At 31.6% G+C, this 10854-nt stretch overlaps 1 protein-coding gene across 1 annotated transcript; it reads right to left on the minus strand.

Moving 5' to 3' along the window:
• Positions 1-111: 111 nt before the first annotated feature.
• On the minus strand, positions 112-10641 carry LOC145328479 (parkin coregulated gene protein homolog). Its single transcript, XM_080172181.1, has 10 exons — positions 10562-10641; positions 8887-8950; positions 8264-8329; positions 7771-7879; positions 7027-7123; positions 5113-5190; positions 3849-3957; positions 2454-2494; positions 2107-2171; positions 112-1130 (listed from the first exon to the last, which is right to left on the minus strand). The coding sequence occupies exons 1-10, from the start codon at positions 10596-10598 to the stop codon at positions 1032-1034; spliced, it is 765 nt and encodes a 254-aa protein (XP_080028307.1). The 5' UTR covers positions 10599-10641; the 3' UTR covers positions 112-1031.
• Between the last annotated feature and the right edge of the window lie 213 nt (positions 10642-10854).

Below are 10854 nucleotides of genomic sequence, written 5' to 3' on the forward strand. Positions count from 1 at the left end.
CATCTACAGTAATTTTGTTCATTACTATTTAAGGTTCTTAAATTCATATATAATCATTGTCATCCGTACAGCTGTACGTAAGTAACATGCTTTAAATAAAAAAAAACAATATGATCTAAAATTATATATTTTTTCATACTTTTTCCTTTTTTAAAATTCACAATATGTTAATACAAAGTTGGTTTTATATGCATGCAATCTTAATTTGAACCTCTATAACAAATATTATTCTAATTGTAAAATGTTTGTTAGAAAACAATAATTTTTAGGACAAAAATATACTTATGAAAATTTTTTAATAAATTTGAATTTCATTTTGTTTAGGGGTTAAATTATTGGTATTAAATTTTGTATTAATATATAAAAAAACAAATAATTGTCTCATTAATTTGATTTTTATAATAATGATTCTGGGACAAATGGGAATAATATTTTGAGCATATTAATTTTATCATTATAGTTTACTTAGCTGACAGCATTTGACAATTTAATAAAGATTTTGGATATTCTTTTGTTCAACAGATCTATATTATTGATGTATTGTATATACAGAAAACAAACTCCCTACCCCCCTTTTCAATGATCTTTTCCGTCTGCTTGCAAATTGTTTTCTGCTATTTGGCTGTGTTAATATTCCCGACATTATTGGTTGATTTTCAAAGACCCAATTGTGAGTCAGCACAAAGTAATTAGGATAGGAAACTGCAGTTATTTAACCCCCCCCCCCCCCCCTTAGTGTTTTACTATAATGTTGGTACTATCTTCTTTAATTTGGAAATTTTGATATTTTGATATCTTGAGCTTTTAAGGATTTTTACATCCATCCTAGTTTGCTAGGTGCTGAGCTAATATAATATTATACAGATAGATTGAATAAGGACGTCCAAGCTTTTTTTGTGAGGGGGGGATCTAACTAAGTACGAAGTGTAATTCAATTTTTAAAATTTACATTGGGAAGGTGGGTAATTATCCCTTCATGAAAATTGTATCCCGCCCATCCCTTGCACATTTTTGGGGATTTAACATTTTGTTTATTTTCTAAGAAGGCAGGATTCATAAGTAGGAATCATATATTTTATATTGATGAAGGCGTCAGGTCCACCCCGTCGTTCCATCAGCTCCAAGGTTTCCTAAAACATAAACTTTTGATAATGGATATAGGATGTACGTGGATATATTGACAGGGTGATTATAGCTTGCTAATATGAAACTCATTTATTGGGCAGTTCGTTCATCCAGAAGGACAAAAGGGGATGGGATGAAGGGGTGGATAGGTAATATCGTTATTTTAGCCAGATACAAGTTTTACTTTATTATGGTACAAGATAACATGGTGTAAGATCCATGTAATAATAAATCTTTTCCTAAACAAAAACATTTGATTGCAACGAAACTGTATGAGTCACCCGTGTCGGTAATGATCATAATATCACTTTTAATGTCTTTAACAGCTTTCATATTGACCTAATTAACATTAGATTTAAAAGTAAAAGCCTTATCATTTCTAAGTACAATGTTTTATTCAATTTATTTCCGAATTAAGACGACCTTAATACCAACCTAATACATGTACTAATAAAAAAAAAAAATTACAAAAGTTATCGTACAAATCATACATGTTAGCTTGTTAGGTTGGGGGGATATATAGACTCCCCCTCCCCCTAGTTTTTTTTTGCCTTCCAATTGAAATGCATTGTTAAAAATTTTCTGGCTTTTTAAAATGGCACAAATATGCAACTTGTTAAGGGAAATTGGATTCATATATCCTGGCGGTTACAGGAGTACATTAAAATCCTAAAACCTAAACCATTTTCATGTCTCATAGTTTTGCTGCAGTTAATTAAATGTACATTATGACTTTGAAACCGATTCATATCCTCTTGACTAAAACCCACCTTCAGCCATACTAAAAATCATGTATAGCATCATATTATGGACAATTTTCCACGAATATTGAATAAAAATTATACAATGATTTCCAGTTTTGTTAGACCGTTACTTCGGCCCCTCGGGTCTGACAAAACTGGTTGTAATCTTGATTTTTTTCATTTTGTTATCCGCGGAAAGCTGTTTATAATGCCGTGCGATAAATAACTATTTTCTCACCTGTATGAGATCACCAATGTTTTCTGAAAATCTTTGGTGATAGTCTATCCCATCTCCAGTGTTTACTAAAACAAAACATGAATGATTATTGTTAAGATTTTAAGCAGTTTGATACATTTCTATCAGGCAAAATTGCAGCGCAGTGATTCTACAATTATTGCATGTCCGTACATCTGACATTTCTACCGACAGTAACTCCTCAATATATATAAAACTAATGTAACCTTAATTCTTTTTAGAGTACTAGAAGCTGAGCTCCTAAAGTATTTTCAGCTCTTGCAAATTTAATGTTGACTAAAGCTTTTGACTATGTTTAGAGTAGCTGCGCTAGAAATTTAAATACTTACAATTCTTTTGCTTGAAAAGATTGAAAACTGGAAGAAGTTGTCTGAAAATAATTAAAAATCAGTGATATTGTGGTATCCGCCTAGGATAAATGGCAGACACCAGAGTTCAAATGACTACGGCAGTGTGAACAGACGTGGACACCTATACTATAGAGAAGCTACGCTTCTCTAACAATCACTAAATAATAAACAGAAGCTTTTCAGTTGTTCCTTTATTGAAGGTCTAAGGATTACTAAAGTTGTACAACATAATATAAATACATATGGATTAGGAATAAAGATAGTTAAAGGTAAATCATACAAGTAAAACATAGATAGTTGCAATGGTTAGGTAGATGGCTATCCCTGTCCGGGGGAGGCAGGATAGCCCATGGAACAGCACAATAGGTAGATAAGCATAGAGGGGTTGAGTGGTAGGTCTGGGTACTAAAAAGGGAAGGTTTGATGATTACTGTGACAACAACAGTCTGTGTGGGGGTGATTCTATCAGGTGAGGGAAGGCTTAGATCCTTTGTCCTCAGGGCTGAGGTGGTGCTGATAACTTGGTGGTTGAAGGGGAAGGTTCCGGTGCTTAAGAAGGGAGAGGGAGGGGTAACACCCCTCCCTCCATTTGCAGGACAACTGAGAGATGAAATCAATACCGTTATCTGACATATTTTCAGGTGGCTTTACAATTGTAGAATAACAGGATTTAGCTGGGTGCGTAGCATCACTATAATGTCTTGGTTTCTGCATGGCCCAGAGTTGCCGCATACCACAATATAATTGTTGATATTTTAAATCTTAGATTTATCTCAATCCTTTATTTTAAATGGCAGTCTTTTGAATTGTTTCCCAAGGATCTAAAGGGATAAGATAATGGCTGATAAATTGATATTTATCCTAAATGATGATACACAAAATTACCTCTTCTGTAGATTACAATTAGTTGTTGGCACGTTTGGACACTTAACTAAATGAACCAACCAGTCAATAAAAGCCCCCACAGTTGTTAAACGAAGATACTTTGAGGATTAGTGTGATAAGCAGCTCATTGTTCCCTTCCTTCCTGTTTGTTTCCAATGTTCTATATTATACTGCATTTGGTAGGGCTAACCCTGGGAGAAAAAGCTACTTAAACCCTTATCAATATGAACACGTATATAACCCGGAGAGAGAGTGGATAATGGGCTATTTATTACACTAGTTCCCAAAGTTTTATAATAACATTTTCTTATTCGTTGGGTACTTAAATTAATTTTGATTACTTGGTTTATTAAGTTGAGTGTTCAAACTTTTCGATCACTAATTTTATCTACAGAAGGGGTAATTTTGTGTATCATGCATCATTGGAGATGTACATCAATTATAGGTCCATTGTCTTATCCCTTTAGATCCCTGTATGTGTATATAAACCTGTAATAGGGAACCAGGGCTTGGCCAACATAGTCCGCACTTTTGACCAGCTTTTGTATGGATTTCAGTGTTCTGCACATTACTGCCTCTTTTCTGGTGTTTAAAGCCACTGAAAACAAGAGAAATAGGGTTCAAGTTTTTAATGACTGATTATTATCTAAATGACTCTTGTCTAGCTGCCTAGTTACCCATGTAATTCTATATATATATACTAGCGGCTTCGCTCCTAGCCTCTAGGGGCTTTGCCCCAAGAGGTGATAAAAAAAAAATTAAGGTGAAATTCGTAGAAGGACGAAGGAAATCTGCTGCAAAAAAAAAGGACCAAGGAAATCTTCTGCAATAAAAAAAAAGAAAAAAAAGAGAGAAAAAAAGGGGGGGGGATTTTTTGTTTGTTTTTGGGGGGGTTGGGGGTGTCCCACCCCCCAAGAAAATAGCTTAAAACCATCACAGGACCAGTAGGTATAATCCCTGAAAAGTAGAGCCCAATCGGTTCAGCGGTTACTGAGATCTTAAGCTTCAGACGGACAGACAGACGGACAGACGGACAGACATCGTTCTACTTTGTATTATAGATAATGTCTAATTATCTTCGGGCCTAGTGCAGTTCACGGAAAAAGGCTTAAGGCTGCATATTAGAGTAAAACACTAGAGGGAGAAAGGGTCAAATAACTGTATCTCCCCATCGCAACCGTCTTGTGCAACCTTTCTATTGGGTCACTGAAAATCAACCAATGTTATTGCTTATATTACACAGCTAAGTAGCAGAAAAATATTTAGAAGCAGACGAAAGAGGTCTTTAAAAAATGAAGAGAGGTAGTTGTCTGTATAGATCTGTTGGCTGCATAACGGCTTAACATATATTTTATGCCTTTGCATCGCAATATATGCGGCATATCAATGATCTGGAATAGACATGATAAAATGATACACAGGGAATGCTTGACTGAAGAAAACATGCACAAAATATGAATTTTTTTCGCGCATTTATGTCCGCTGCGAGATAATTGTGCATTAGTGAGTAATAGCTTTTTCTAAATATTTGCCGACCTTCTTTTATTGGTTATAATTTTGGGCAAACATATCCTTTAAAGTTCATAGATTTTTTTGAGCTAATCGATACCACAGAAACATTTACCGTGAACTGCACTAAATGTTTATCTTCTATGCATTCACCTTATTGTAGTTGTGTCTTTCTTGCTAAATATTTAATGTTTTTTTTTTATTAACTATTTAACTGTCTGTCTGTTTTCAATATAAAACTTACATTTGATAGGTATAATGAGTTGTGGTAGAACTGGTAGAATTTTCTTACTTCCCCCGCGTGAAAGTAGATCATCTATACCTAAAACAAGGAAGACGACATACATTATTATCACTAGCGAAGCACAAAAAAGTATTGTTGGACATTGGTACAGAGAATGTACACAAAAATCTATCTAACGACAGCCGAGAAACTCCTCATATTCTGCTTCTTACATTGCATACAAACGGACACACTTACATTTCGAGTTTTAGAGTAAATTCGCAATGCAGAAAGAAGAGCAATGAAAACAGTAGAGTGTCATACAGATATATTTATGTAATAGATATAAGATAGGTATTAGGTTATAAAAGCCCTTAAAATCAAAAGCAACCGAATTCAATGTAGTTTTTTTTTTCAATTTAGGTTTTAAGCCATTTTTATTTTTTTTATTTAAATCTGAAATAAATAATTTAATTTTTAAATCTAAAGTTAGTAAACCTATCCTAATTCTTTCAAGTTGAAAGTAAATTTTTGAGAAAAAAATATATCATTTTTTGAATTACCACTTCATAGCTTTATATTGTAATTGGCGTGCACAGTGTTTTGCCAGGGGCATTCAAACCTTCAGGGGATAAAAAATGGAAAGCTTGTAAAGGGTGGGGGGGATTGAAATTTGACATCCTCATTCAGTACACCAATAATTCAAGAGCTAGATTAAAAAATTTTAGTTTAAATCTCAGCTTCTTGTTGTTTGGATTTTTCTTCCTTGTTTACTTTAATATTATTCCAATACTAAATCCGTTACTGCTTTAATATTTTATTTGCCAAGGTTAGATTTGAAAAACTATGTTTTTCCTTGTCTTTCAAAAAAATATCTATTACCAATAGTCTTTTGTCAAGGTTTGTTTATATTAGAATTGGTTAAAAATAATTTTAAAAAGAAGGTTATATTAGCAATAATTTGAATAGGATTGATAGTCAAATCTATGTTTAGGCATATAAACATTTTTTTCTTTTACATTAAAAAAAATTTTTATTACTTGCCCAATACCTTTGTAATACACAAATAAAAAGTTTGGAGGGAATATTTTGCAAAAAGTTACTTTGTGTTTTAACCTTTTTGCCTTTTTTACTTTTTGTTTGTACTTTTAGCTGTTTTATGAAACAAAAATGATTATATCCATTAGTAACATAATTGACTAAGTATCAAACTTAAATGTGAACGTTTGAAATAATATAGTAAATCAAGCTAATTGATAAATTCACTGAGTGAAAAAGCATTTGATCAGGTAAAAGGTATAACCAACAAGGGAAATAAATATAAAATAATATTTGGGGGGCAAATGGAGAGGTCGTCAATTTTACGATGTGTTGCCCCCCAACGACAGCTGAAAAACACGTATAGGTATCGTGATTTTCTTCCGAATTAATTTCATTGTTGGAATAAGCTGCCTTTGATACTTCTCAGTTATTTATAGAAATATATTTCGGTGAACATGGCACCCTCTTCAGTTTAAATGACATGAAATAAATTAAGATAGTTTCAAATTAATATATTTTTTTTCAAATATGAAACATTTAGATTCCATTTTAAGCATAAAAATAATCCTATTCGTATTGCATATTTGTACAACAAAATGTCTAAATTATTAAAATATGTAAAATAAACTTTGATTTCAATTAAGAAATAGTTATTCATTGATTAGTTAATAAGTCATTATTTATTCAACATATTTTAACAAATCTAGACATGTTGTTGTACAAACGGATATCAATAAGTTTCGAAGCCATACTGGAATTGCTATTTATTGCATCGTATTATAAATAACTTTTAGCGAATATTAAAAGGAAAAAGTATAAGATTTAAACCAGGTTTGTCAACCCTTAGGGGCCGAAGGCCTGGGCTAACAAAACTGGTATTAATTTTATTATTACCCTGAACAGAAAAGAAAACATATGGATGTTGGGTTTCCCGCAGACCATCAAAGAATAATGGTAGGTAGTAGTGGTAGTCTAGGGTTTCCAGAGGAACCTAAATTTAACAATTAATCAGGGATATAAAAGGATAAGACAATGATCGATAAATTTATGTACACCCCCAATGATGATACACAAATATAACTTTTGTGTAGATTACAATTAGTTGTTGAAACGTTTGGATACTCAACTTGATGAAAAAGAATTTAAAAAATCCCCAATGTTGTTAAGCCTTTGAAAAGAAAACGTTATTATAAAACTTTGAGGACTTGTATAATAAACAGCCCAATAATATTCACTCCCTCACTGCAATTACTAATACAGCTTCTTAATATGTCTGCATTAAAATATTCCTCTTGCTTTTTCTTTTATACAGAAAATACTGAATTATTTCGGTTACCTATTACTCATTCTTAAAGAAACAGAGGGAATTAATTAATTAGTGCTTTACCTTAAAGCAAACATAAAGCACTGAACACACTAGTACTGTTTTGATAAAATGAAAAAAAAGAAGGAATAGTTTTTTATGCATAACCCCAGTGGGGCTTCTTTTTGAGTTGCCATAACCCTGAGGGGCTAACCAATATCTAAATTGACCTAACCTAACGTGACCTAGAGAGCTGATGAAAAAAAAACGAAAAACTAATTTTAAAATTATTCTGCACATTTTTCTAAAAATCTTCAATATAAATTGCAAGTTACCTTCCACGATATTCTGTTACCCCTTCCATCGTGTTTCAATGAAAAGGGAAAATCTCCACGGTCATATGACTGGCGGAAGGTTGTTCGGAAATCTGAACTTGTTGATGTTCTGAAATCATTTCAAATAAAGTATGTCTGCTTAGATCTCTAGAATAGCTAAACTGAATAAAAGTTTTATTAAAGGCTTTATTTTAGAAATAATGTTTTTTTTTTCATCGCGGCTTTGAATCCGAATGATTTCCTCTGGATGAAAACCAGTACTGCATTGAAAAGACAAGAAAAAACATAGAAATGATCCAAAAAAATTTTATAATCCTTTCCCAGCCAATATTACATTTTAAGATTTTTTTTTACATATTTTGGTCAAGTTTCCAGCTGATTATTTTCATTATAAAAGGTTGATTTCCCTGATGCACGGCTGCCGAGCTCTGGATTGTAGTGATAGTTGTTCGGATAATAATAGAAGCATGGAAACTCCTAAATTATGTTCTACCTGGCCGGAGGTCTGGGTTTGAAGGCTTTACACGGCTTTGGCGGCTCTACCACAGTATTTTGTTGCCTATAAATATTAAAGATAATGCAAAAGTAATAAAGTAATAGGTTCCAGTTTTAAAGTCTTATTTAATTAATTGAATTATAAATACAATACATTTCTTGTTTTTTTAAATTTTAAAGTAGAGCGTCAGTCACATGCTTTCCTAAAGTCTAGATAGCACAAATATTACTTTTGATATCAGTTTTCTTTAGATTAAAACAAAGCGTTTAGAGATATGAGAAGAAAATTATCTAGAAAAATAAGGTAAGTATATGTTTTTTGGTAATTTAAATAAACAAAGTTTATGACTTGTAGTATGACCGAGCCAGACAAACTATGTATAGACTAGATACGTATATGTTGTAGGAATCTTCACTAAACATTTTATATGTCTATCTTCATTGACAGCCGAGAAAGTCCCCTCTTAGCATTACAGACAGACAAAGTGAATAACATGGTAGCTTCGCTACTCATAAAACTTTTGATAGTGTCTTAACTACTTTGAACAAAACACATGTATGTATATTGTTAGATGGAGGGGGTTGGGGAAAAAATGCATCCACAATATCAAAGTTGTTTACCTGGACTGAATGGAAAAAGCTGGAACTATCCGCTGACAGTTGGAATCATAAGGTCCAAAGTTTCCTAAATTAACATTTTTTTATTAGATTTACGTAAAATGTGTCATTAGAGCGAAAAATTTGATAGCAATCAAAGTTATATAATCAGGTTCTCCCATTCATTGGTGTGATTGGTTTGCTCAAACTAGCAGTGTCAAAACTTTTCAACCTTTGATTTTATTCTACAAAAAAATTGTGGGTTTGATTTTTATCATTTTGGATGTGCATCAATTTATCGTCCATTGTTTTATTCCTTAATCTTTATCCTTTTGATATGTACAGCTACTCAAAATATATATATTCTAGCGGTTACACCCCTAGCATCTATAGGCTTTTTATACAAGGAGGCTATACAAACCATCCAAAAACGAACTTAAATAGCCTAAAACCATCACAGGACCTATATGAAACTTATTTGAAATAGATAGCTCAGTCAGTTCAGTAAAAACCTTACTACTTTATATAATATGTCTATATATATTAATTATATGTCAGTCTGTGTGTAAAAGTATCCTAGCCAATGTAATCTTTATATTGCTGCGCTACTATTGTAATTTTTAGTTTCGTGATTTTCTTTAGTTCTTTTTAATGTTTATTATTTTACTTTTCTTCCAATTTTTGGTAAGACCAATGAACATTTGCTTTATATTTCACTTTTTCTGTTGTCAACCACGTTTTTTTTGCTTCGATAGGTACCTATCGATGCTTTATATTTATTTATATTTTCTTTTTAAATATTTGGTTGCGTGTGTATTGCTTTATATAAAGAAATATTTTAATTCCGATATATAAAGTATTGATTTTATATTGCAGAAATAGGAATATGACAACTGAAGAATAAATATTTTGCCTCCGATCCAATTTAGCTTCCAGTCAATTATAATAATTATTGTGACAAAATGACTGGTTTCTACTTATGCATCATATTAAACAATCGCATTGTTTAAATCAATAAAGTAAATCTTATTTAAAATGGCAATGTTAATTTTCTTTGTTTATCTAAATTCTAAATACATGTCTTTAGATATTTTAACGTAGTTTATTTGTATTTAGAAAATTCCCTTTTTAATTTTTTTTTCATTTTTCAACAAACATAAATTTTTTTTGTAGCTTCTACAAATTAAAAGAAAAGGCTAAATTAAAAGGTTTCTTTTTAATATCGATATTTTTTTAGCCAATCAAAATGATTTTGAAATAATTATGAACTTTCTTGTGATAGTGTTACAGTTTATGTTATTAATTTCAGTGAGCTTGTTCTGCTTAGAGCATAACAAATCTTACCAAACTGCGTTAGTACCCAAAGTTAGCAAACATATTCATTTTTACACGGAGCACTCTAAAGATTATCGTAAACAATATTAAATCTTTTCATCGGAATATTTTTACTCTCAATGTTTTTTAAGTTCGAAGATTTTTTTCAATGTTTTTGAAAACATTGGAAACTGAATGTAAAGTTAAACATCGAAATCTCAAAACATTGAAAAAAACTAATCTTCTTGTTAATCGCTAAATCTTTCTTTTACTTGTAAACATGTTAATGTTGCTTTAGTTCCAGTACCAATAGTCTAAGACCACCAAAAGAATGAATTTTAGATACATTGCCCCATCCCTTTATCCCTGATTAGAAGTTATTTACCTTTAAATGGAACCTTCCAAGTACCTGCTGTGGGCATCACTTATCTGGAATAAAATAGCTAAAAACCTGTCCCAGAGCAATACTAAACTTGTTTGAATGGTTTGTACAATTGTTAATAAGATGTTTTAAACACACATACATTTTATATTTATAAACAGACAGACAGACAAAAATATTTAAAGAATTTCATTTATTTAATGAATCAATACAATAATTTATATTACGATGTCCGTCTGAAGCTTAAGATCTCTGTAAACGATAAATAGATTAGTTTTTCTTCTATTTTACTTATT

The sequence above is a fragment of the Acartia tonsa genome, chromosome 9 (assembly GCF_053477335.1).
Source record: "Acartia tonsa isolate MP-2025a chromosome 9, ASM5347733v1, whole genome shotgun sequence".
NCBI lineage: Eukaryota > Metazoa > Arthropoda > Copepoda > Calanoida > Acartiidae > Acartia > Acartia tonsa.

Coding starts and splice junctions, on each gene's coding strand:
- LOC145328479 (XM_080172181.1), bottom strand. CDS start 10,598: ATGCCCACAGCAGGTACTTGGAAGGTTCCATTTAAAG. Junction 3,958..5,112: donor ACTCATTATACCTATCAAAT/GTAAGTTTTATA, acceptor TCTTGTTTTCAG/TGGCTTTAAACACCAGAAAA. Junction 2,495..3,848: donor GCCCTGGTTCCCTATTACAG/GTTTATATACAC, acceptor AATTATTTTCAG/ACAACTTCTTCCAGTTTTCA.